At 38.7% G+C, this 26227-nt stretch overlaps 3 protein-coding genes across 6 annotated transcripts in view; 2 read left to right on the forward strand and 1 right to left on the reverse strand.

The window, feature by feature from the left end:
* Positions 1-3079, forward strand: part of RRP15 (ribosomal RNA processing 15 homolog) — a 52756-nt gene extending 49677 nt beyond the window's left edge. The window contains exon 5 of the mRNA XM_010363242.2: positions 2455-3079. Within this exon, the coding sequence (XP_010361544.1) occupies positions 2455-2598 (144 nt within the window). The 3' untranslated portion in view covers positions 2599-3079. The remainder of the gene's footprint in view (positions 1-2454) is intronic.
* Positions 3080-16916: 13837 nt separating this feature from the next.
* The window catches only part of TGFB2 (transforming growth factor beta 2), a 98433-nt gene continuing 89122 nt past the window's right edge, over positions 16917-26227 (forward strand). For 3 of the 4 annotated variants that reach the window (XR_004058961.1, XR_004058962.1, XM_010363252.2), the window contains exon 1: positions 16917-18684. Coding sequence is in view for 2 of the 4 variants with exons in the window: in XM_010363252.2 (XP_010361554.1) it covers positions 18339-18684 (346 nt within the window). In the remaining 2 variants the exon portion in view is untranslated. The remainder of the gene's footprint in view (positions 18685-26227) is intronic. The other variant, XM_010363261.2, reaches the window with a different exon arrangement.
* LOC115899242 lies at positions 16957-17848 on the reverse strand. The gene is made up of 2 exons (XM_030936886.1): positions 17229-17848; positions 16957-17021 (listed from the first exon to the last, which is right to left on the reverse strand). The coding sequence occupies exons 1-2, from the start codon at positions 17813-17815 to the stop codon at positions 16973-16975; spliced, it is 636 nt and encodes a 211-aa protein (XP_030792746.1). The 5' UTR covers positions 17816-17848; the 3' UTR covers positions 16957-16972.

A 26227-nucleotide genomic window follows, 5' to 3' on the forward strand; every position in this document is an offset into this window, starting at 1 on the left:
CTGTCCCCAGAGGTGGAGACTACAGAGACAGGCAGGCTTCCTTGAGCTGCTGTGAGCTCCACCCAGTTCGAGCTTCCCAGCGGCTTTGTTTACCTACTTAAGCCTCAGCAATGGCGGGCGCCCCTCCCCCAGCCTCGCTGCTGCCTTGCGGATAGATCGCGGCAGACTGCTGTGTTAGCAGTGAGGGAGGCTTCGTGGGCGTGGGACCCTCCCGGCCAGGTGTGGGATATATTCTCCTGGAATGCCTGTATGCTTACAGCGCAGTATTAGGGGTGGGAGTTACCCGATTTTCCAGGTGTTGTGTGTCTCAGTTCCCCTGGCTAGGAAAACGGATCCCCTTCCCCCTTGCGCTTCCAGGTGAGGCGATGCCTCGCCCTGCTTCAGCTCTCGCTGGTCAGGCTGCAGCAGCTGACCAGCACCGATTGTCCGGCACTCCCTAGTGAGATGACCCCAGTACCTCAGTTGAAAATGCAGAAATCACCGGTCTTCTGTGTCGCTCGCGCTGGGAGTTGGAGACTGGAGTTGTTCCTATTCGGCCATCTTGCTCCGCCCCCCCCATAATTGTTGGTTCTAAGTGGATTTTTGTTCATTGTGAACATCAGTTTTTTATTTAAAGAAAACCTGGGTTGACTGGGTGTGGTGGCTCTCACCTGTAGTCCCAGCACTTTGGGAGGCTAAGGCAGGTGGATTGCTTGAGCCCAGGAGCTCGAAACCAGCCTGGACAACATGGCAAAACCCTGTCTCCACAAAAAAAAAAAAAAAAAAAAAAAAAAAAAATACAAAAATTAGCCAGGCATGATGGTGTGCACCTGTAGTCCCAGCTACTCTGGAAGCTGAGGTGGGAGGATCACTTGAGCCTGGGAGGTCAAGGCTTCAGTGAGCCATGATAACACCACTGCACTCCAGCCTGGGTGACAGAGTGAAAATCAGAGAAAATGGCCCTTTATCCAGCTAGCTAACTTAATCTAATAGAAGTAGAATTTCAGTTTTAAGAGTAGGTTTGATATTGTAGAAATAAGAAATGAAAAATTGTTAATATACTCGTTATCTTCCTACATTATTGTTCTCCTATCAGTGTGGCGTGAGAAGCAGTGGAACTGTTTTATGTTGGTTTTTAAATAGCACAGTTTTTTTATTTGTTTCTGTATGTTGGGTCAATTATAGTAAAAAGTGTGCTGATGTTTGACATACCAAGTCAGTTCTGAAATCTTTGCTCATATTTATATCCCATTCAGTCTTCAAGTTATATTTAAGCACAAGCTTTGCTTGATATTTTGACCTCAAGAAGACAAGAGTGAGCCAATAGGACAGTTTTCTTATTTGCTTTAATAGTGTTCAATTTATTTATTTTTTAATGGAATGAATGTTTCGGGGCTATCTTTTTTTAAATAAAGGGAAACTTCGCCTGTTAGGTAAGTAATCTCTTGTAACCCAGCAAATACCTTTAATATATATATGTATATATTTTAAACTGTTTTTTACGTAATGACTGCATAACGATAACACTGTTTTCTAACCAAATGTCATGGGTTCTTGTGCCTTAGGTTTTTACAAAATTTTGTATTTCTGTGATTGACATAAATAGATATGCATAGACTGTTAACCCCCCCCAAAAACAGGGGCTTTGGTTTGTTTATCACTATGTTCCTAACATAGTGCTTGATACACAGCTAATTCTGAATAAATATTTGTGGAAGGAATGAAAAATTTTGAGTGCTGCATCTATTGTGTTACTTAATTGATACCACAAGGTGGTACTATTGTACCATGAAATGAAAGCCTGAAATTCTTAGTACCACATAAATCCTGTGACTAAATGAAATGAATTGACTACCTATTATGTTTATTCCCTGCTTTATTTATTTATAATTTCAACATGCGATTAGTCTTTGATTACATGATTGGGTCAGGCAGTGAGCTCATAACCTAAATAAAGAACATTTGGTTCAAATTTTTATAAAAAGGTTAAGTGAGATAGCATCTGAAAAAACCTAGCATAGTACCAAGGTAGTTTCTTTTTCTCACTTTTAATTTACTTTGGGTTAAAGGCCTTTGTTAAATTGTTATTTGTGGTGAAATAATTTGCCCCAAATTTTCTAGTAAATTATCACGGAAGATTAAATAGTATTGTAAGTCTGTTTTGGTTGTCAAAAGTGCTTAAAAAATTAATACCAAACCTAGATTTATATTTTTTTCCCTCACTTCAAAAAAAATTTTTTGTTTTGCTTTCATGTTTCTTTTATGGAGTCCATGCAATATTTTATTAATGTTTAGTTCTTTATTATACATTTGTACATAATCATAGTGTATAAAGTAAGTCAATTTATAATTTCTCTTGGTTTTACCCCTATTTTAAAAACTAAGCATTGAGAAGTTTGTTTTGTAGCTTGTACCTTTTTGTTTCCTTATGATGGAATTGACTTTGGAATATTTTGATTCTATAATTTTCCTCAGACTGAAGTGAAATCAGAAGAGGGCCCGGGTTGGACAATCCTACGTGATGATTTCATGATGGGAGCATCTATGAAAGACTGGGACAAGGAAAGTGATGGGCCAGATGACAGCAGACCAGAATCTGCAAGTGACTCTGATACATAAAGCATCATAGGAAATACAATTGCAGTCATTTTATTTTTTTCTAGAGAAATACGTCATCCTCTGATGGTGAATTATAAGGATACCATTTGTAAAAAAGTTAAAAGACTTTTGCCAGATTTCATATTTCCCTTTTTATGTACATTTTATATATACTTCATTAAAAATTATATTTTAAACCCTTGCATAATTTTAAGCATTGCTCCTCAGAACATTTGTAAAAGGATATATTTCTGCTTGACTAGCGAGATACACATTTTGCCAGGATCATATTGGTCATGTCTATTGGTGTGTTATTTCAGTATCACCAATGTTTTCAGAAATACAGTACTAATTCATAATTAAACTCTTTGAAGTTAATATTTATTTGCCTTCTAACTTATAGACCCAACTATGTATCTGTAGTTTTTGGGAATGATTGGTGTCTTATGGTTTGTGTTGGGAAGTTATTGAGAAAACCTATATAATAAAATTTAAAATTATAGTTTTTCAGATTTTGGGTGGTGATTTTAGTTTTGGGTAATCTGGAAGATATGATTTAAGAAACAACAGATTTCAACTTATTTTATTATTTATTATTATTATTATTATATTTGAGACGGAGTCTTGCTCTGTGGCCCCGGCTGGAGTGCAGTGGCATGATCTTGGCTCACTGCAAGCTCTGCCTCCCGGGTTCACACCATTCTCCCACCTTAACCTCTCGAGTAGCCGGGACTACAGGCGCCCACCACCACACCCGGCTAATTTTTTGTTGTTGTATTTTTAGTAGAGACGGGGTTTCACTGTGTTAGCCAGGATGGTCTTGATCTCCTGACCTCGTGATCCACCCGCCTCGGTCTCCCAAAGTGCTGGGATTACAGGCGTGAGCCACTGCGCCCGGCCCAGATTTCAGCTTTTATTTTCTTTCCTTTTATTTATTAAATAATATAAATAATGACAGATTTATTTTAGATGTTAGGCTATTTTTGCAGGAGAGATTTACAGAGGTGGAAATTCTCATGCTTATGCAATGAGACATAATTTCACAGGAAGCATATTTGACATGTTTTAGTCTCTCTCTTCTTTTTTTCCCTCCCAAATATTTGAGTTAGCTTAAATTCTTTTTATGGACTGCCCAGCCAGTGAAATGATGCAGTTAGACAACAAGTAATCTGCAGCAGAATATTGCATCCTATTTGAGACTTGATTCCATATTATTGCCTTAAAGGCTATTAAATTGGGTGAGTTTTAGTATCCATCTATTAAAAAGAGGAAAGACTGTTTAATATCATTCCAAAATTTTTGTGAAATGTGGCCCAAGATCTAAAGTTTTTAAGGGAATTATTTAATAAATATGATCTGTCCCTTTTTGAAAAGGATCCATCCCTTTTCATAATAAAAATAGTTCCCTCCTACCACCCAGTTGCACATACTTGCATCTGTTACATATTGAAGGATAATCTTCCCCCCAAAAAACTATGCAAGAGCAGAGATGTTTATATTTTGAAACCCATTTGAGTGTTACAGTATTATATGACTAAAGCTGAATCAGTCTGTGGCCTGGTATTTTTATCATAAAGGAAGATGTACGCCTAAGATATCAAGTGGTTAAAACAGCAAAGTACAAGACGCATTTTTGTATTTATTCTAACTTTTGAACATTAGTGTCTTTCAATATAAATAAATGTGAACAAATATGCCTCAATAGTAATACAGGAGAACTAAATATCCTGCTATAACTTAATACAGATAAATATTTCAATATGACCTAACAAACACATAATTAAAAAAAAAAAAAATGTGCAGCAACTTAAACACATTTTTCTCCCCAGAACTAAGATTACACTTAATTTAATTTAATCTGTTTCTGGGTTATACTAGAGTTTTGCAGGAATTTTTCTGAATAGTACATTCACATGATAGATATGGATAAGTAGCTTATTTACTGTTTTGAAACATAATAGTCATATTTTATAGTCCTTCATTTAATTTGAAAAAATTTGACAAGATTTTCACATTGGAAGTAAGGAAAAGAATATTTGCAGATTTCCTTTGTTCAGAAATTATTTTATTCCAAAGCAAAATTGAGTTGCCACTATCAGGGAAAAAATTGTATCACTTCTGTTAGAAGGCTATGAAGTATATATGAATTATATGACATAATTTTTATCATATAGATTTGATATCTTCTATGTATTAGTATTTCTGCATCTTGGGTATTAAGCAAAATACCATTATGTATAAATATGAAGCCAGGAATGTGCATATTTTAGAAACTAATTGTATGTCTTAAGTGAATGTTTGAGTTTAGTTCTGTCACCTCTATTCTAAATATTTTACCTACAACATTTACATTATTCTGATATCAATCAGATAAATAATCCGAGTCTATTTCATCTTTCTACATTGTCTTTGTGGTTTTTGTTTGTTTGTTTGTTTTTGAGACGGTCTTACACTGTCACCCAGGCTGGAGTGCAGTGGTGCAATCTCAGCTCGCTGCAACTTCCGCCTCCCGGGTTCAAGCGATCGTCCCACCTCAGCCTCCCGAGTAGCTGGGACTACAGGCATGTGCCACCATGCCCAGCTAATTTTTTGTCTTTTTGCTGGAGATGGGATTTCACCATGTTGCCCAGGCTGGTGAGCTCCTGAGCTCAAGGGATCCTCCTGCCTCTTGCCTCCCAAAGTGCTCAGATTACAGGTGTGAGCCGCCATACCACCTGTCTTTGAATTTTTTAATGAGGGGAAAGAAAACCGCAATTCCTGCCTCCCCATTTATTTAAACGTAACACTTAGGATTTTATTTTTGGTAACTACTGAGAATAATATAGTAGGTTACTTTTCCTCGGTTAGAAAGAACTATGGAAAATAGGAACCAATAATTTGGAAGCATTAGTTCCTTATTTCATATATAGAAATAATTATCTTATTTCCTTATTTCATATATAGAATGTTCTAGATACTTGGATGGCTGGGGTTAATGTTCTTAGTCTTTATCATAGTTTAGCATTGGTTGTTAATTATTTTTAAGCATCAGAATTTGAAAGCCAATGATAATACCTGATTAGGACTGAAAATATAATTATCTTAGTAGTGTAGCACTTTTTATAGTGGAGTTGGAGCACTGAATTTATTTTCAAATTACCTAGAATTCTGCGTTGCTCAAATATTACTCAATTAATTGCAAAATATACCTTGGAAACCCTGTGGATAGAATAGTTCAGAGGGTTACCACTAGTACATAGAGCCTAAAGTCACTCAGTAGGAGGTTCTGGAAGGTCTATTTGAAGGCAATCCAATTTCTTTAAAATAAAATATTTTTTGTCTTTCAAAACAGGTGAAAAAGGAATGTATAAATTCTGGGAAACCTCTTATGGTTTCCTTCTATTTCCTTCCACATTTCCATTAATGTGCTAACTTGAAGGAATTTAACTTCGAGGAAAGTTGACTATTATAGTGAATATTATAATTTGTCAATACTTTATTGATAATTTAGCTTTGTTTTTATTTGGAAACATTTTTTCCAGTTGACCAAAGCAGAATTCATTGTGTTCTTCCTTCAATTTCATCAATTAGGATCAATGTGATTGATATTTATCTCCACTCTGCATGTCAGTGATATGGCATAGACGCTGGTAAACCCTGTAGATATCATGAGTATGAAGACTATTTGAGGTGAATTGGCAGTGAGAGCAAATTTTGGAAACAGGAGAGAGAACTACTTCGTGCCTACAAAAAGCTCTCTCATTCCTTCCTCAAGAAAACAGGAGTCTGAATTTTGGCCAGCTGGGTGTTTGAATCTTACTGACTATTGCAGCATTGGTAGTCCTGGTAAATTTTTTCAGTGAGCGAGCTTTTCTGACATTTGATTAAACATATTGCTCAAGGGAATCTGTGAGCAGATTTAGAAGTAGAATGTTTGAGGTGGTTGACAAGACATTTAAAATTGTGATTAATGTTTTAATAAAATGCTAAGTTAGAATGAATCTAATCATAGTTATATAGATGGAAGTTATATGCTAACAGTTCTTAAATAATTTTAGATTCTCTAAATTTAGACTGTTTTCTAGCTTAGAGAGCTGTATTAATATTTTTTACCTAGTCTACTGAACATAATTTCAGGGAGTTAGTATTTAAGACTTTTTACCTAGAGATGCAGTAAACCTTTTAAATTTAAGTTTGCTTTCTTAAAATACCTGTTCCAACATTGCTCACCTTTCTTCTCCCTCCTTTTTGCCCTCTCCTTCAGTGGGAGGAGCACATATTCAGCTTTCTGTTAAATGCTCTTTGGTTTTCAACTGAGTAAGGCAAGCAAGGATATATGTTAGAAGAGTGGGCATAATACCTTATAATAAAATTATAGGGTCTAAAAGTCTAAATCATTGCTGTCAATAGGACTTTTTGTGATGATGGAAGTAATTTACGTCTCTGCTGTTCAATATGGTAGCCACTAGCACAAGTGGCTATTGAGCATTTCACATGTGGCTAGTGATACGGAGGAACTAAACTGTTAATTTTAGTTTATTTAATTATGTTAAATTTTAAGTTACGTGTGGCTAGTGGGTCTATCCCAACTATGAAGAGAATAAAGCTACAGAGCATATATCTAGTCTAATAAAACAACAGTGAATTTGGGAATTGTGAATTTGTCTTAAGCTTTTTCCATAAACTTTTATTGATACAATTTAGGCATATACAAATACTAGTGAAATTTTATTGATTGAATTATTGTTGACTTTTCTTTCAGTATTTATATTTTGAAAAAGATATGTTTCTTTATAATTAACTTGTATTGTAGGGTAACTATTGCCTTAAATGTTAAACCACTTAGTTAATAACAAATAGCATTTGGTTTTTTAGCATTGTTTATCATCTGAGGCTTTCAGAATTAATACACCAGACCTTAAATCTTTTTGTTGTTCTCCAAAAGAATGGGTTTATGACGCATCAAAAGGACATCTTGAGAACTGCTGGAGCAACAGATACCATGTAAGGAGTGAATTCCCATGTTTTTCACTTACATCATCGAGGGGCCTACTTATTTAGGAGGTTTCCTAAGTAAGTGTATTTAGTTGTAGGACCCTAGAGTTGCCTAGGTCCATTCTATTCTAGCACATACTCAACATACTGCCAGAGCAAATGTAGGTTGTAGATTCAGGCAAACACACACACACACACATACACACACACACACATACACACACACACACGTACACACACAAAACCCTGAAGAGCACAATGAGCATTAGCACAGCCAATTTAAAATGATGAGGTGTTAACCACATTTGTATAAATAATAGTTTCTCTAACCCTGAATCATTATCCTGCATTTTTAATGCAATAGGTTCATAAACATCAAAGTGAAAACACCAAATTTGTAAGAGGTCAGGACCAACTGGGGCTCTAAATGGAGAGACAGCTGAGAGCTGTGTCCTTATGTGTGGGTGGCCTTGCAGCTGTTGATTCACCCTCAGGCTACCAGACAGTTGCCTCTTTGCACTTGCAGAACCAGACTTCAATCTTAGGTAAAAATGTATCCCTCCCATGGACAGGACATAAACAGTAGATTGACATCAGCTTTGAAAACATCAGTGTAGCAGCCAGACACAGCAGTTGCCCTGAAATACTGAGAAGTACCAAACATAACATCAAGACTGTTTCTACACAATAATATTTGTCTTTGTACAGCAACACTGGGTTCTCTTAAGTATATTATAAATATAAAAGCTCAAAGTCCAAAAGGTTCAATGTGATGATATCCTTGTCTCCAAATGACGGGAACACTAGGATAGATTGCATGAGACATGACTGCCGTATCTTGGTCCTTACTAGGATTCCCAAATATACTCCTTAATAACCAGTAAGATTATATTTACACTGAACATTTTAAGAAATACCAGTGTTTGTTGTTGGATGAGAGACAGCATGAGTTTGGAATCACAACTGAGTTCAGAGTTCTGTTTTAAGTCTTACTAGCTTTGTTTCCTTGCGTAAGTTTCTTAACCTTTGTAAGGCTAGCATGTAAATCAGATATAATAATATATAGTTCATAGTGTAAAGATTAGATTAATGTATACAGTGTCTATCTAGCACAGTGCCTGATATGTAGTAGAGTGTCAAGAGATGTTCTCTCTTATGCATTTGGAGGATTAGGTGCGGTGCTGTGCCTATAGATTTCCATTCATTTCTCATCTGTGTAATTGTGAGTGTTCCTTTTCTAGATAGAATTCCCCCCGACAAAAGTTTAAAGTCTAACAGGTGGTAGATGCTTATTGAGGCCCAGCAATTCTACTTCTGGAAACCTTCCTCAGGAAAAGATCCTGATGACAGAAAATGCTGTGTGAACAGTATTATATAGAATTGTTTTTAATAGCAAGAAATTTTTTAAAACTTACAAGTTCAGTGATTTGAGGACATTTACATAAACTATCATGAAGACTGATGAAAACACAGTGTCAATGATATGTTAACTGAAAAAGTAAGATTGAAAACTTTATGGATAGTATAAGTTTCTTAAATGCCAACAATGCATGAGGTGAATAGAATAATACTTTTTTTAAAGAATGTAATTTTTGACAGTCTGAAAAGACAGGCCTTATATTGAGAAAAATGATCCTGACATTTAGTGAGACACTAAAACATTTTTTATTTTTTCCTTACTTATTCTGTTCTAGAATCCAAACTCTAAATACTGTTTAATAGAGTACTATTGATACTAGCTATATTTGATGAATGTATAAAGAGTCCTATGTGCTAGAATCCTACTTTATCTTTTAAGTTTTGCTAATTACCCTGCAATGAATGTTGAACATAAAAAATTTGACTCCCTCTCCATGTGTCCACTGTTTCCTTGTGCCTCTTGATTAATAAAACTTTATTTTTAAGTGAGAACCGCTGTTTTCTTGATTAAAAAAAAAATCATTGCTATTTTGTTTTTAACCTTCCTATTTTGCATAGTTCTATCACTTATTCAAGTAAAAGTTGGAACAGAACATGTGATAATAACAGCAAACATTTAAACAATATTGATTTTATGCCAGACAATATTTAAAGGTTTCATAATGAACCTTAATTCATACCATCTTCCTTATAACGCTGTTAAGTAGATGCTGTTATTGTCCCCATTATACAGATGAGGAAACAAGCAATAAGTTTTGGTAACCTGACCAGGGCCACACAGATAGTATAGTTCAATCCAGGCTCGAGTCACAGAGCTGCTGTACACAATAGTGATTCCTCACATTTTAGATGATGTTAATGTCTTATAGAAAATGAGATTCTAGAAATTGAACTCTTCCCTGGAAAGATAAATGGGCATTCAGTATTTTGCTCTCATTTAACCATGACATTAACCTATGGCCAATGGAAGGTAGTAGTAGATGCCATGCTCTTTTGGGGCCTCACTTCCAAGGTGACAAAACGAACAATGATCATGCCAAAAAGGGTGGTGGCCACATGTGTGCCCAAGGACAGGGCTATTAAGAAGTTCTTTATTCAAAATACAGTAGAGGCTGCAGCAAGTGTCTTCAATGCCTATGTGCTTCCCAAGCTGTACGTGAGGCTACATTATTGTGTGAGTTGTGCCATTCACAGCAGGAAGCCTGTAAGAACTGGACAGCCCCTCTCCTATTTAGACCAGCAGATGCTGGCACCAAACCTCATGTAAGGAGCTGAGTCTTTAAGGACTGAAGAAAACTATCCTCTGGAGGAAAGTAAAATGGAAATAGTACTTACAAAAAATTAGTAGATGCCATTAATCAGAAGGTGAAAATTTTCCTGGCTGTGTCAATTTAGAGTTAACATATCACCCCAGGCTGTTGCTGTCAGTTTATTCTGTAACTTGCTACTGGATAATTCATTATAGGTCTTGCCTGAGCGTGTCTGATAATTAAAACTTTACATTTGAATTATCTGGATGCTGCAGAGATGGAACTACTTTACTAACATGGTATCCAATAATTTACTATATACAGCTATTGGTTCTTTATTCCTAAGATACAATATATTGACTATTTGCTGCTCTCTGTCACTTAATGACAGGTGACTCATAAAGGTGTAAGTGGTTGACATTTTTGCTATTAAGAATTTAAATATTCAAATTACGCTTTATAAATGAGGATTAGAATTTTAGCATGTTTTTCCTAGGAGATAGCAGGTAACTAAAACTTTATAATTAAGGATATTCCATTGCTGTTGTTCTAGCATCTTTTCTAAAAATGCATGTTTTACAATATTTATGTGAAACTAATTTTTATTTGATGTGCAGTAACAACAAATCAATGCAAAATTATAAATTAATGAATGTAACAGTACAAAGTTGTAAGACATACCACAGCTTTCCTCTAGGTGGCATGATTTCAGCTATCATTGTCAACTGATAAAAATGTTTTTTCCCTATAACCACATGTATGTAGTTTCTGAACAATCAGTATAAGTGTGACATTGATTAGATTTCATTGTTACAACTGGTTAAATAACCAGATTGACCTTATAATAGTCTACTGTTTAATGATCTTAAGTAACTTAAAATTATAAGACAAAGTCCTCTTAAACAAATATAAAAAACTTGTTATCTCCAATAACCTAGCAGCCAAAATTATTTGTCTCTTCAGGTCACAATGACACACCCATTTCTGGATTTATTTCTTTGGCAGATATTTATTTCTTATGGTAGATAGCTTGTTATATGCTTGGAACAGTAAAGATACTGCCTTTTTACTTAAAAGGACTCATATAGATATAACAAATCTAAAGAGAAACCACAAATTATAGGATTCTTGATTACAAAAATTTTCACGTTAACAGGAAACAGTCCCTTCAATTATGTGAAGGTAACTTTCCTGGTGTCCTGGTTTTATGAAGCAGTTACTGTGTGCTAAACAAGAAGGATCAACATGTGAAAAGTCATTAATATGTGACCTGCAAACACCAAAGAACAAACAGAAACACTGTTCTTTTTTTTTCTTTACTGGCACTAAAATGGGAAAGGGGGCCAAACTCATTTTTACCTTTGAGATTATTTTTCTGTTGTTGATTTTCAAAAATGTAAAAATTAATTTCTCTGGCTATACACACAATACATAACATGCTTGTTAATCCTATTTTTGTTGTATTTATCTTCTTCCTTTCTTTGTGGGAGACTGCTTTCATGGAGCTCAAAAGAGCTTGACCAAGCACCTCCTGGGGGTTCATTTTTGTGGCAGTGCAGGTTTGTATCAATGCTAAAATTGTGCAAGTAGCATTTTCAAAATGTATCTCTGATGGTGATTTTTAGAATATGCTGCATAGCGAAAGGGGAAAAAAAAGTCTTGGAAGTATGCAAAATACAGTATCACCACTGTAACCGAAAAAAGGTGAAAGACTAACAGATGTATTCTTACAGATTTAAAGCGGCTTCATTTTAAATAAGGTAATTATCTGGAACAGTCCTTGTTTACCCCTATCGTCTTAATGTAGAGTGTTAATAAGAGACTTTAATCATGAATGCTTAACTGAACTTCGATAGTCATTTAGCATTTTATTCACCAAAAGTGTATTTTCTTGTCATTTCCTCCTATAATTACTGGGGGCAAAATACCATAATATTTAAAATGTGCTCAATGAGTGGCATCCTCTTTAGCCCAAAAAATGTTTGGATTTGTGTGATAAATAATGTAGTTTCCCTAGTTATGATAACTTTATTTTCTACTAAGATTTAAAATAATCATCAGTGAGAGTTTGTGGTCTGTAGTCTCTAGTTTTATAAATTATAACCATCTATATAGCTGTGCTTTTAAAAATACTTATATACTTAGGCTTTTAAAAATACATATTTACTAATTTTTTCCACTATCATAAACTACACTGAGGTTTTCCTTTTTTATGCAATTACTATTGACCCTTGGTTTTTATTTATGTATTCATTTATTTTTTTAATTGCAGGCTAATCAAGGCAGCAGAAGGGCAAAGTTGTTTGAAATGTAGGTTGGTAATTTTGGTAGTGGAAATTTAGACATTTGGAATTTTACCCAATCTATGAAGCCCACTGAGATGACGACAGACACATAAATTCATTTAAAGACCACGTATCTTTAAAAAAAACACAAAAAACAAAAAACTTTTGTTATATCATACTCATTTTAATTATGAGAACACAGGCATATTTTTCTTTATCACTCACCTTCTCTTTTTCTTTCTCATCTTTTGTTTTTATTTTTAGTTGACTAAAACACTCTCTCCATTTCTCCCCAGCAACCTCATTCTGGCTTCTTGCTTTATGAAGTGTATCTGTGAACTTCTGTGGTGATAGAGTAAATGAAGTAGGAGTAGAGATTCTGTAAAGGTGAGTGTCAAGTACTGCCCTAAAAAATACGGAAAATTCTGCCGCTGGTTTCTTTTTGTCAACATTAGGATTTTGTTAAGCCCTGCTGTGTGCCAACTATTACCATATGTTCTTTTATTTATATCAGTCACTAAATGCTATCTTACTGGATGAATTTCACCAGGGGCAGGAAACCAGAGGCTGCAGCTACAGGGATGACATAGCGCAGGCCACTTTGAGACCGCCTCCCCAAGAAAGACTTTCCTGGAGAGCTAAAATTGTAGAGATATGAGTGGCCCAAAAGCCACAAGCAGTAATCAATCAACTAATCATAATTCTAAAGGATGAGATAATGTTCCCATAGTGTATCATTAGTGTGATGAGTTTATCTCTTTAAGGCCTCACAACCTGCTGATATACTGTGGTTTTTCTTGGTCCTAGCTCTTTATTTTTTATCACTTCTGATCTCTTTAAACCCACTGTTTCCATTTTCCTCCCTTCCCATTGTTTCCTCCTTTTTCCTTAACACTTCTTCCTTAGATTAATCGTTAAATACAAATGGAAATAATAATTGGATTATTTTTCATGAGGAAACCACCTTTCCATTTCATTATTCACAAATAGAATAATGAAATAAAGCTGTTTACAGAAATGCATATAGAAGATCAGACAAAAATGATATAGACCAAACATTGTTCTTGAATAGTGGTATCAAATATAAAATTATGAATAAAATCTTAAAGGACTTTTGGTGTATTTTTCATATTAAAGGGTTATTTTGCATTTATCAAGTATCACTGTTTGGGGGAAAATGTAATCAATTACAGTCATTCCATATATTTCTTTTTTTCGCCTCCTGATTTTTCATGCTTGAAACCATCCTGGAAAGCTTCCAGAATTGTTACAAATGAAGTTATGCTTTGGTCAGTGTTAGTAAGGACCTATGATCCATAGGCGTAAAACTCCAGGACAGGGATGAGTAGTTTTGTTTTCTTCAGCCTCTTGTAGAAATTCCACATTACTTAACTGAATAGACCCATTGATGAGTGGAGAATGGCTAAGAGTGGAAACAGCTCCACTCTCTACCTCTGTAATTTCGAAACAAAAAATTCCATTTGAGGGCGTTAATAAGAGACTTTAATCGTGAATGCTTAACTGAACTTTGATAGTCATTTAGCATTTTATTCACCAAAAGTGAATTTTCTTGTCCTTTCCTCCTATAATTACTGGGGGCAAAATACCGTAATATTTAAAATGTGCTTACAGAAACTACTAGGAGGCAGAACTAGAAGCAAATTCTTCTTGGGTTCTTCCCTGGCTTTTCAGAGAGAGAGCGAGAAGGCCAGATATTTTTATTATAAATTCCGTGACAGAAATAAAGACATGATAGGATAAGAAACTCACAGAGTCAGTAACTTGTTCGGGATCACAAAGCCAGAAAGTGACAGAAATCTGAACCCAAGAAACCATGACTGGAGCCTGCTCTTTAAACCACTGTGCTCTCCTGCCTCCTTGAAGTAATCAAGATGGTGTATATCATTTAAATACCATTTTACCATGAAGACTGTAGAGACCCTGGCACATAAGACCTCCATAAATTTAGTGAATGTTTTGCCTCTTAAATATAGAGATGAAAAAACATTATGAGTTATTTAATAGAAGAAATGATTCATTTACAGTTACCAGGGATACAGCTCTAGCAATCTTGCCTGTTAGGTCTTCAAAGAACTGATCATTTGAGAGGTGGAAAGGGGCTCCTCCTCTCCTGCTATACTCACTTACTGCACTTACCCATTCCAGAAGCTTTTACCAATACCTACCGTCTTACCCTCCTGGGCTTTGGAGAAATTAAAGTAGCCTTTTATGAGTAAGTCAGGGGTCTCAGGTCTAAGGAGCTGTTAAGTGAGCAATAGGTACTCAATAGACTAAGTATTATGAACAAAAGTGTATATGTCTATGTAAGGAAGAGGGGTGGCCATCAGAATTTATAGCTTAGATGCCGTTTTCCTAGAAGTGATGTAAACGGACTCTTGCTACTCTATCTGCACTCTAATCTGAATCTACTTAAGGTGCATCAGTATCTGTACCAAGAAGGTTGTCTGTAAACATGAAAGATGCTCACTGGCTTGTGGGGAAGCTGAACCTATATCCTCAGCAAAATATGGTGATAGCTAACTCAGGTAATCAGCCATATTCCACAGCAGCATCTTCACTCAGTAGCTCTGGTTTGGAGCTCCTGCTCTGTGTCTATAATGGCCACAGGTGTAGGAATATTCACTTTTTGTACAATCTGTAGAGCTAGCCTACTGCAGTTCTCAAACTGATCTCAGAGGGAGGACTTAACTGGATGAAACTACTAGGTTGACAGTAGCACCTCCTGATTATCTTTTCCTTGGGCTACTGGGATGGTAGCTGGTTTCTAACTCCTTTCAAGTTGCTTCAGTTCAAAACTGGTGCCAAGGAAAGGAACCTGCTGGTGCTGATTTATACATAATTTTTAGAATTATTCAGAAATGGTAAGTTGGACCAATTATTTTATTCCAGAGTTTTTCAATGTGTGATAATGGAAAAAATTCTGTATTCAAGGGAGTTCGGAAAATGCTGGGTTAAAAGAGTGAAAAGGTCTTCTCTTCTACAGGAGTTTCAGAGCCTTTAACATGAAAATGTTCCAGAATGAGGAATCTAAGAGGACAGGAGAGTACCCAGTATCTCCCAAACTTGTTCGACCCCAGAATTCCTGTTTGTCAGAACATATTCTGGGACCACTGTTTCTCACAAGTACATAGTAGGTAAGAACACAGTGGATCCTGACTGCAAAAATCCAGCTCTACCACTTACTGTGGTCTCGAACAAAGAACTTAACTTCTTTGTACCTGTCTCCTCATCTGCCAAATATGGATAATAAGACCTACTTTATAGGTTTATTGTGAAGATTAAATGACCATACACAACACACATCAAATTACTAAGCATAGTATATGATAGCTATTATTATTTTATTTATTCAGTGCTCTACTAATAATCTAGGCCCCATACACATCTGAAGTATAAATTTCAAAGGTGATAGAAAGTTCTTTGTGACTTTTCTGAACTAGGGAACATCTGAACTAGGGAATAGTATAGAGATCTTGGGTTTGGGGGTAAATTCAACAGAGTTTCCAATTTAAATCATCTGTCTAGTCAGTATGGCTGCAGAGTCATGCTGAAATGAAAATGTTGACTTTGAGTAACTAAAGGTAAAATAAAAGAAAAAGGAAAAGTGGAACAGTGGTAAGAGTTATTCTTGTATTCATCTAATTTAGACTTGGTTGAAATTGAAAATGTCAAGTTATGAGTAGTGTAGAACAGTAGACATCAAACACTAAAATTCCAGCTTCCTGGATTAATGCTGTGGAAAGAATGAAGTTGGTTGATAATGTTTAGCCTAGCAAGAAGGTGAAGAGAAAGCCATACAAGAAGTGGCTTAGGCAGCAAATTATAAAGGTGACCATTCATTCAAATCAGTGAAACAGACAAATATACCTTATTCTTTAGATAAAATTGATGGATCTCTGTTTTCCAGCAGTTCATAAACAGAGGGCTATATTGTAAACAACAAACTAACAAAATAAACTCTAGGATAGCAACCTGTTAAGGTATCCCAGAAAATTAGAGGTAGGACATGAATTTAAAAGATTGGAAAGTATGTCTTCAGGACTGGCCTGGCCCTGAGTAGACTGGTGCTCCCTCCCACAGGGGTGTGTGTGCACACATAATACAGGAGGAAAGCCTTCCATTCTAGGGCAAGTGATTCACTTTGGGAGGCTGTGACTGAGTTACACTAAGTAAAAACGGGAAACTTGATTGTCCTTCAACAGACCTGTCCAAAATGACTAGAAAGTAAATACTGTAAATCACTATTGTCAGGGCGCACATTCCACCTCCTTCCTCCCTTCCCCACAGCGGCCCTCATTTCCACACCCCCTCAACGGTTAGGGGAGAGCTCGTGGTCTAAGTAACGAGAGGACTTCTGACTGTAATCCTAGCACGTCACTTTGTTGAAGGCAGACACGTGGTTCACAGAGAACTTATAAATCTCTCCTCCCCGGCAAGATCGTGATGTTATCTGCTGGCAGCAGAAGGTTCGCTCTGAGCGGAGCTCCAGAAGCTCCTGACAAGAGAGAGACAGATAGAGATAGAGACAGAAAGAGAAAGAGACAGCAGAGCGAGAGCGCAAGTGAAAGAGGCAGGGGAGGGGGATGGAGAATATTAGCCTAACGGTCTAGGGAGTCATCCAGGAACAAACTGAGGGGGCTGCTCGGCTGCAGACAGGAGGAGACAGAGAGGGTCTATTTTAGGGTGGCAAGTGCCTACCTACCCTAAGCGAGCAATTCCACGTTGGGGAGAAGCCAGGAGAGGTTGGGAAAGGGTGGAAGTCCAAGGGAGCCCCTGCGCAACCCCCTCAGGAATAAAACTCCCCAGCCAGGGTGTCGCAAGGGCTGCCGTTGTGATCCGCAGGGGGTGAACAGAACCGCGACGGCTGATCGTCTGTGGCTGGGTTGGCGTTTGGATCAAGAGAAGGAGGAGCAGGAGAAGGAGGGAGCTGGAGGCTGGAAGCGTTTGCAAGCGGCGGCGGCAGCAACGTGGAGTAACCAAGCGGGTCAGCGCGCGCCCGCCCGGGTGTAGGCCACCGCGCGCAGCTCCCGGAGCAGGATCCGCGCCGCCTCTGCAGCCTCTGCGGCCCCTGCGGCACCCGACCGAGTCCCGAGCTCCGTGCGAAGCGCACCCTCCTCCCCGCGGCGCGCCGGGCTCGCCCCCAGCGCGCGCACACGCGCACACACACACACACACACACACGCACACACGTGTGCGCTTCTCTGCTCCGGAGCTGCTGCCGCTCCTGCTCTCAGCGCCGCAGTGGAAGGCAGGGCCGAACCGCTCCTTCTTTAAATATATAAATTTCATCCCAGGTCAGCCTCGGCGGCCCCCCTCACTGCGCTCCCGGCGCCCCTCCCGTCAGTTCGCCAGCTGCCAGCCCCGGGACCTTTTTTCATCTCTTTCCTTTTGGCCGGAGGAGCCGAGTTCAGATCCGCCACTCCGCACCCGAGACTGACACACTGAACTCCATTTCCTCCTCTTAAATTTATTTCTACTTAATAGCCACTCGTCTCTTTTTTTACCCCATCTCGTTGCTCCAAGAATTTTTTTTTTTTTTTCTTACTCTCCAAAGTCAGGGTTCCCTCTGCCCGTCCCGTATTAGTATTTCCACTTTTGGAACTACTAGCATTTTTTTTTTAAAGGAATTCAAGCAAGATACGTTTTTCTATTGGGCATTGACTAGATTGTTTGCAAAAGTGTCGCATCAAAAACAAAACAAAACAAAACAAAACAAAAAAAAAAACAACTCTCCTTGATCTATACTTTGAGAATTGTTGATTTTTTTTCTTCTGACTTTTAAAAACAACTTTTTTTTCCACCTTTTTAAAAAATGCACTACTGTGTGCTGAGCGCTTTTCTGATCCTGCATCTGGTCACGGTCGCGCTCAGCCTGTCTACCTGCAGCACACTCGATATGGACCAGTTCATGCGCAAGAGGATCGAGGCGATCCGCGGGCAGATCCTGAGCAAGCTGAAGCTCACCAGTCCCCCAGAAGACTATCCTGAGCCCGAGGAAGTCCCCCCGGAGGTGATTTCCATCTACAACAGCACCAGGGACTTGCTCCAGGAGAAGGCGAGCCGGAGGGCGGCCGCCTGCGAGCGCGAGAGGAGCGACGAGGAGTACTACGCCAAGGAGGTTTACAAAATAGACATGCCGCCCTTCTTCCCCTCCGAAAGTAAGTACTCATTTTGACTTCCATCCCCCGAGGCTTAGCGCTGCCCGGAACTCTCAAAAACGCAGCAGCTCCCGGGATCGCCCTTCCCTCTCACGGTTCCCGTTCGCTCTTTTCCTGTTCTCCTGTCCTTTGCCCCATCCACCTCCTTTCCAGTTGTATGCCTGAGGCCATTAGGCTTTAAAACGTTTACTTTCTACTTTATTTTCTCCATCTTTCCCTCCCCCCTAACAATTCAGCGCTTTAAAAGGCGTTATTCTCTTTTTCTCTTCACTGAAGTTCTTTAGTCGGCCACCAGCTAGGAGTCAGCCCCACTCTGTCAAACTGAGGTGCTCCCAGGGGCAGAGTTTAACTGGGGAATCTTGGTAGGTTTGTTTTCTTTGCTCCGATTGGCGTGGAGCGCGCCGAACGGGTGCACGAAGGGTTAAAAAAAAAAAAGTGTCTCAAAGCTAGCCTCTCCGGAAGGCGCCCCCTTTCCGTGCTGACCTATCAACTGGTCCCCCAAGTCTTCTCTATTGTCTCTAACTCCCCTAAAAATGTCAGCATCGCCGAGACAAAACCCGGTTTGGAGACTCCTCGAGAAACCTACCTGGAAACCCTCAGTCCTTGATGTGTCGTTTGCTATCACTAGGTGTTTCATTACCCAAAGGCAAAATTCTATAACCACGTTCCCTTTTCACTTCACCTGGAGTGTAGAAAGAACAACTCCGTTTCTGACTGTTTTAAAAGGTTTTAGTTCACGTTATTTTTCAGAATACACTCAAACCTGCCTTCTTCAGATCTCCAGTGTAGCAGATCATTTTTCTTACGGGTCTGTTATCCTGCTCCTGCCTTTTCGTAGGCTTCCTGCAGTTACTTCAATGCATTCCTAAAACTTAGAGTAGATGATAGCCGTCTTTTTTTTTTTTTTTTTTCAAACTGGCTTCTCTGAGAGCAGTGTCCTCAAAACCAGCTGGCATACGGTAGCAATAGGAGTGAAATGATTTATTGTAGGGGAAAGGAAGAGACAGTGTAGAATTATTTCAGAGTGAAATAGAGAGAGCGAGAGAGAGAGAGAAAAGAAAGAAAAGAAAAGAAAAGAGGCAGCATCATTCACTGATACCTGAGAGGGTTAAATCCCAGGAAGAAGAAAAAGAAAAGTGGGGGCGGTGGGGGGTGGGGGGAACCTCTTCAACATTTGTGTATTCCAAATCGCAAGTCATAAACTTTTCATTGGTTGCTCATTTCTCTCCTCCCCTTTCCATGCTCTATATACTTGCTGGCTGCCTTTGCAAAGTCTCTGTGCCTTGCCTAAATAGATAATACAGCCATCTTGGTAATTTTATATTAAAGGTTCTAATTGCAGGGTGGTGCTTTTCTTTTTTAATATTTATTTTTAATTTGGCAAGTCCTAGCTATGTGACCTGCCATGTCTTGTACTTGATGGTCTCGGAAGTCAGCCCATGTATCTAAACCCAGTCTTCCTAGTGACCTTTATTTTGCTGCAACTTCTCCTGTTCTTGTTCAATAGCAGAACAGATGCAGAGAATTCTGGCAAGCAGAATGATTTTATTATTGTAATTATGGCGCTATCCATAACAGTGGTGATAAATACACTCCACCCCTGGTTATACCCTTTGAGAAGTAAAGCTTTCTATCTGGGGTGGAGCCAAGGAGATATTAGGAAAGAAAGTTCATTAATTAGTCCAAAACCATTGAGACAAACAAGGAGTTGAGTCAGTTTGCTTTCTCTAGCACGTGCATTGGTTCTACTGGTATTTGGGCAGAGCGGAGAGTATGTTATGTAGAACCTGAATAGCTCATCTTTCAATGTTTATATGCAAGAGGTCTAATAAACTCCCAGTGCTTTTATAACACAGAAAGGAGCTCTGATCTCATTACTGAATAGGTGTGGAGAGAGCAAGTAATCCAAGAGGGCATTAGTTCTTTGTTCTCTCAAGCACACTTCAGTCTGAGGAGCTGAGATGGTCCAACCCGGGGTCATGGTCATCAACAAACCAGAAAAATTTCTAGATTTTTAGGAGGATTTCAGAGTATGACAGTTAACATCAATGTGTGGATTCTCCTCTCCATTTCACCCCAGCCACCAAATAAATGAAAACCTCCAATACATCCAGGATAAATAAAATACGCTGCCAGTTTTCATACAAAGAAAACAGGCTTTAAAAAGTCTATCTTCTGTGTGGAAGTTTAGGAGCAGAAAGCCATATTAATAGCAGGTTCGATACTACTGTGCAAGGACTGGATAATTTTATAGAACATAGGTTAACTGATTTTCCAGCACTTTCTAGTTATACTGGAATATAGCAAACCTTTCCAAAAAAGAAAAAAACGTATTTTTAAAAAGCAAATTGAAAGTATAGTATTGGCTTATATACTAGCTTTCCCTCTTTAGGACTTTTCTGCCTAACTTTTAACTCAGCTGTCACTGAAGTGGCTGTGGGGAGGGAGTGTGCCTGCCATTCCTTGCAGTGAATCTGGCGAGGGTCATAAGCCCCAGAGATGAAGGCATGGGAAAGATCACTGGTTCATTTTTTACCACCAACTTATTAGCGTTCAGGGAGTGACTTCAGCTCAAGTATTACAAATATGCTCTAATTATACTCAATGAGCTATATATCATTACAGATTGCTGATAGCCCTTTGTGGGACATTTTATAAAGTTCAGACTACATATTTTTAGCAATGTGGAGATTTAAAAGTAAAAATATAAGAGATATTGTATATGCCCTCAGACATATTTTGTCTTAAATATTATCCTTGGCCAAGTGTACTATATAAATACAGTAAATATGAATAGAACTGGCCAGGTGCCAATCTCCTAGGATGAATTTTAGTCAAGAATGTATTTATGGGCTATAAATAATACTGTGTCAACATTTAAAGAAGGGGTCTGATTAGTTTTGAATTTATTCGTATTGATCTTTTCACGTGCTGTTAGTTTAAGACTCAAAGTGGAGTTATGCTAAGGTTTGCCGATAGCTTGCCCACTGGGAATTAGTGGACCTCTAGTAGTTTAACAATCCATTTGAAGTTCGAGGCACATCTATTCGAAAGATGCTGCACAAGGTTTTAGAAACTTAGGGTGATTCAGTTATACACAGGAAGAATTCAAATAATTGACATGTAAAAATCTGTACACAGTTGGACAATCACAAAGAGGAAGAGACACAAAGTTTCATTGTCTTGCTTTTCTCTCCCCTTTTCATTGTAACCAGTCAGCACATGTTGTGGTTCTAACCCTGGTAATTTTGTACTGCCCCCAATCCCCCCACCTCTACTCCCACTGGAACATTTGGCAATGTCCAAAGACACTCTGGGTTGTCATGACTGGAGGTGGAGGGGTGCTACTGGTATTTAGTGGGTCAGCCAGGGATGTTTCTAACCATCCTATAATGCACAGGGCAACACCCCTTCCCAACATCAAAGAATTATCCTGGCCACAATGTCAGTAATGCCCCTGTTGAGGAGCCCTGGTATTTGTTTGGGGTTACTGAATTCTGTTAACAGTACCATTTAGAAAATAATAACAAAAATAAAATATCTTTATGATCAAAGGATATTCAAATGAGAATACTGAATAGGAGGATAGTCAGACACTTATCTTAATTAAATGGAGTGTGGATTAGACCATTGTATATGGTATGTACTTTACTTTGTGGTCTTAAATTAGAGACATCAAAACTTCCCATTTATTTAGCTTAAATGATGGTGTTGAGCTATCCATTACTAGCTTCAGTCAGCAGCAGTGTGATGTTAGAACAGAGAAAAAAGAAGTGAGGAATTATCATGGATTCTCCTTGCAAGGGAAATAAGCAGTTTGTGTTAATAAAGAGTGGAATCTCCAAGCTAGGCAACAGAAGAAAGTAAATAATCATCTCGATTTATTCTACCATTTTGAAGTAGATACACTAAAAATATACAGCCTGAAAAATCACAATGAGATTTCCTTTGTAGTCGTTTCACATGAATGTTAAACATTTAACATGAAGCAATCTCCTTTTCTATTTCCTCTGTAATTTTCCAAGTTAAATTGTGGAATGTAGAATGAATACCAATGACACCAGGGTTTTGGGGAATGTGACTTAGCATTCAATTCATGAATATGTCTTTCTATATACAAGTTGCTGGTCTGTTGGCCAGTTGCCCAATGAAGGGAAATGTTAGTTAGCCATTGCTGGAACATAGTGATATTTTTCTTTATGTAGTAAGTATTTTTACTGTTTTATTTTTTAGGATTCCCTGTGTGTGTGTTTGTATGTGGGTGTAAGAGAAACAGAAAGAAAAAGAGAGCATATCAAAGACAGACTTGAACTCCTTGACTTCCAGAATGATTGAGTTATTAATACACAACAGACCAAACTTTAATTCTCCCTTTTTTATTGCATCGTTGCTTGTACTAACTCTAGTGCCTAATTGTGGTCACATTTAAGTTAGGCCACATGCTCCTCCTTCAGGATTTCCTCTTTTTTTACTTTTCGATGACTAGAAAAGCCTCTCAAAGAAGTATACTATTTATAACGAAAGCAGTTGGGTTGTCTGTGTTGCCAAGTGAGGCCAGCCAGCTTTATGCCTCTCCTGAGAAGACCCCACCTGATGAAAGAGGGGCTTTGCAGAGGTTGAGGGGCAAGCGGGGACCTCTCCACCTCACAGAAGGAAGGGGTTGGGGGAGGCCACTGTGTCTCCACAGCAACCCCTGTGGTCTACTCGAGGAGTTGCACTTTTTGAATGAGGACTTCTCCCTGGAGAAAAGATGGTGATGTAACCTAGTCACAGCATCTTTCATATAAAGATATGAAAGAATGACAGATCATTTTTCCTAGAGGAAACTGAGATGTGAAAAAAGGGCTAATGACTCACTGTTGAACCCACATCAAATCTGGGTTAGAACCAAGGAGGTCACTGACTTGTAGGCCTTTGCCCAGAGATTACAACACACTTTAGGCTGCATATTTAGAAGGTTCGAGAAATTAGAGTGGAGGCTCCTGGACCTGGGAGAAGTGTGCAGGGTCACCACTGGAGTGGGACTCTGGCCCACTGCCACTCCAGCCCGCCTCCCCCTGCCCCTCACCCACTGCACCCTGCCCTGTTATAGGTTCAGGAGTAAGGTGAGCAGCGAGCAAGAGACTGCATGGAAGAGCTCTGGAAATAGCCCTTTCCGCTATCTTGATGTAGCATTTCTGGTACTGATGGGCTCCCAGGAGAGAGGATTTGGATTTGCCCTATATGCTTGCTCTATTTAGGCAGCGCTTCTGCTCAAGGGTGTATTCCATTTTGCAGATTCTGCACAGCTTGATGAAGTGTGGCTCTGCAAGATAAACAAATGTCCATTGTCATTTTGAAGGCGTATGTGTGCTTTCATTTTAAAAAATATCCTTTAAACAAGGATAGTTTTTAACCTGGGAATTCAACGTTCTCCAGGTATTTTATTTTAGATTTAATAATATTTTAGGGGATTCTTTGATGGGTTTGTTTAGACTGAAAAGTTTGCTTCTGTCATTTGTTAAGAATAAATTTGCATCATGCTACAACCACAAGCTGCTTTTGATGGTTGGTTGTTTTGTTTCTTTTCTTTTTTTTTTTTTTTTTTTTTTTTTTTTTGAGATGCAGTCTCGCTCTGTCGCCCGGGCTGGAGTGCAGTGGCCGGATCTCAGCTCACTGCAAGCTCCGCCTCTCGGGTTCCTGCCATTCTCCTGCCTCAGCCTCCCGAGTAGCTGGGACTACAGGCGCCCGCCACCTCGCCCGGCTAGTTTTTTTTTTTGTTTTTTTTTTTTTTGTTTGTTTGTTTTTTTTGTATTTTTAGTAGAGACGGGGTTTCACCGTGTTAGCCAGGATGGTCTCGATCTCCTGACCTCGTGATCCGCCCGTCTCGGCCTCCCAAAGTGCTGGGATTACAGGCTTCAGCCACCGCGCCCGGCTAAGCACTGATATCCAGAACTGAGTGTTTAACTGTACCACACTCTCACCACTACCTTACTTCCTGAATTGGCTTGGTGGTCTTGACTCAGAATAAAACTGCACCTTGGCCTTTTCCCCACCATTTCTAAATTGCCTTCTTTTCCTTCACTGTGATGGAATGTCTGCATGGATGGGTGGTCGAGTGCTCACACATCACATCCCCTGAGTTTGTGGGAGATAGCACCCCCTTTACTTAACCAGGCCTCAGTTTCTTCCCTTGTAAAGATGAAGAAAGTAACACTCACCTTCTAGGATTGTAAAGGATTGATGATGACATATGTGAAGAAACACCTAGTGCAGCTGCTTCTGGCATGGAGTAGGCCTTCCTTGCCTGACAGCAATTCTCTGAGTCTCCATTGCCTTTGACTTTAGGGTGTACTGTTATTTTATGTGCCGCTAAGAAAAAAATATCACTCCAGTGAACATGCCATTGATTTTAAGAGAGGGTCTGGATTTTAGAGAGATGAAAATGTGATTATAAGCAATGCCCCGGACACCGCTTCCATTAACCTGGGATGTCTTCGAACCTCCAGCTCATTCTTTCCTTTGCGATAGTTTCACTCATTGGATCTCTTTCCTTTGCTCACTCAGATTGTTCCTTAGGTGGCCTCTGCCACTTCAGGGCAGGGATGGGGTGGGGCTGGAAACACAGAACATAGGGTTGGTAATTCACCATGTCTGGCACTATCTAATTCTCCTATGAGAAGGCCTTCAAGTCTAACTTACCTGTATTCTTATAGAACTTAGCATATTGTGTTTGATCAAGGAATGTTTGACCAATGAATGAGCATTTCCTTTAGAGAATAAGATTGAACTACAGGAAGAAGAAGAATCTGTGAGTTCAAAGAGGTGTCAGGGCCAGGAGATGTGGAGAGATGAAATGTTCTGACCTTCATTATCAGGGAAAACGTGTCTGATGGGTCATGTCACTATGCTAAAGAGCACAGGGCTTCTCATAACCATATCTTTTCTGTTTCCAACGCTCAGATAATAATGAAGGTGGTAATAATGATGATGAAAGCTAACCTTTATTGAGGACTTCTTATAGGCGAAGCATAGCTAACCTTTATTAAAGACTTATAGGCCAAGCATAGTTTTAAATATTTTACATGCATGTACTCTTTAATACTCACAAGCAATCCTATGACGTTAATACTCATATTGTCCCTTTGACAGCTGAGGAAATGGAAATAGCTATTTCTATTAATGACGTGTAATGGAAATTAGACTTTCAGCCACCACAGGTAATAGAAGCCCTAATACAGAGCCCGGGAGATAGAGAATATGACCTTTCTTGCTGTCTTGATAAATGATGTAATACATCCATGAGAGAATGGTGACTCTCCTCTGTTAACAAGAATTACATTCACAAGCTCTGAGAAAATATACCTGTGAAGCACACAACCTAGGCTTTTCTTTTTCTTGCCTCTAACACATTCAACTTTTATTTCTGCACTTAATTGATACAAAAAGTGTGATTTATTAAGCCTTTGGTTGTTTCTGTTTGTTTGTTTGTGAGACAGAGCCTTGCTCCGTCACCCAGGCTGGAGTGCAGTGACACGATCTCGGCTTACTGCAACCTCTGACT

The sequence above is a fragment of the Rhinopithecus roxellana genome, chromosome 8 (genome assembly GCF_007565055.1).
Source record: "Rhinopithecus roxellana isolate Shanxi Qingling chromosome 8, ASM756505v1, whole genome shotgun sequence".
Taxonomy (NCBI): Eukaryota; Metazoa; Chordata; class Mammalia; order Primates; family Cercopithecidae; genus Rhinopithecus; species Rhinopithecus roxellana.

What these genes read in the sequence shown, in the direction of transcription:
- LOC115899242 (XM_030936886.1), bottom strand. Translation starts at nt 17,815, where the DNA reads ATGAAATTTATATATTTAAAGAAGGAGCGGTTCGGCCCTGCCTTCCAC. An exon ending in CGTGGAATTGCTCGCTTAGG is followed by an intron (nt 17,022 to 17,228) that starts GTAGGTAGGCAC and finishes CTCTCTTGTCAG; the next exon opens with GAGCTTCTGGAGCTCCGCTC.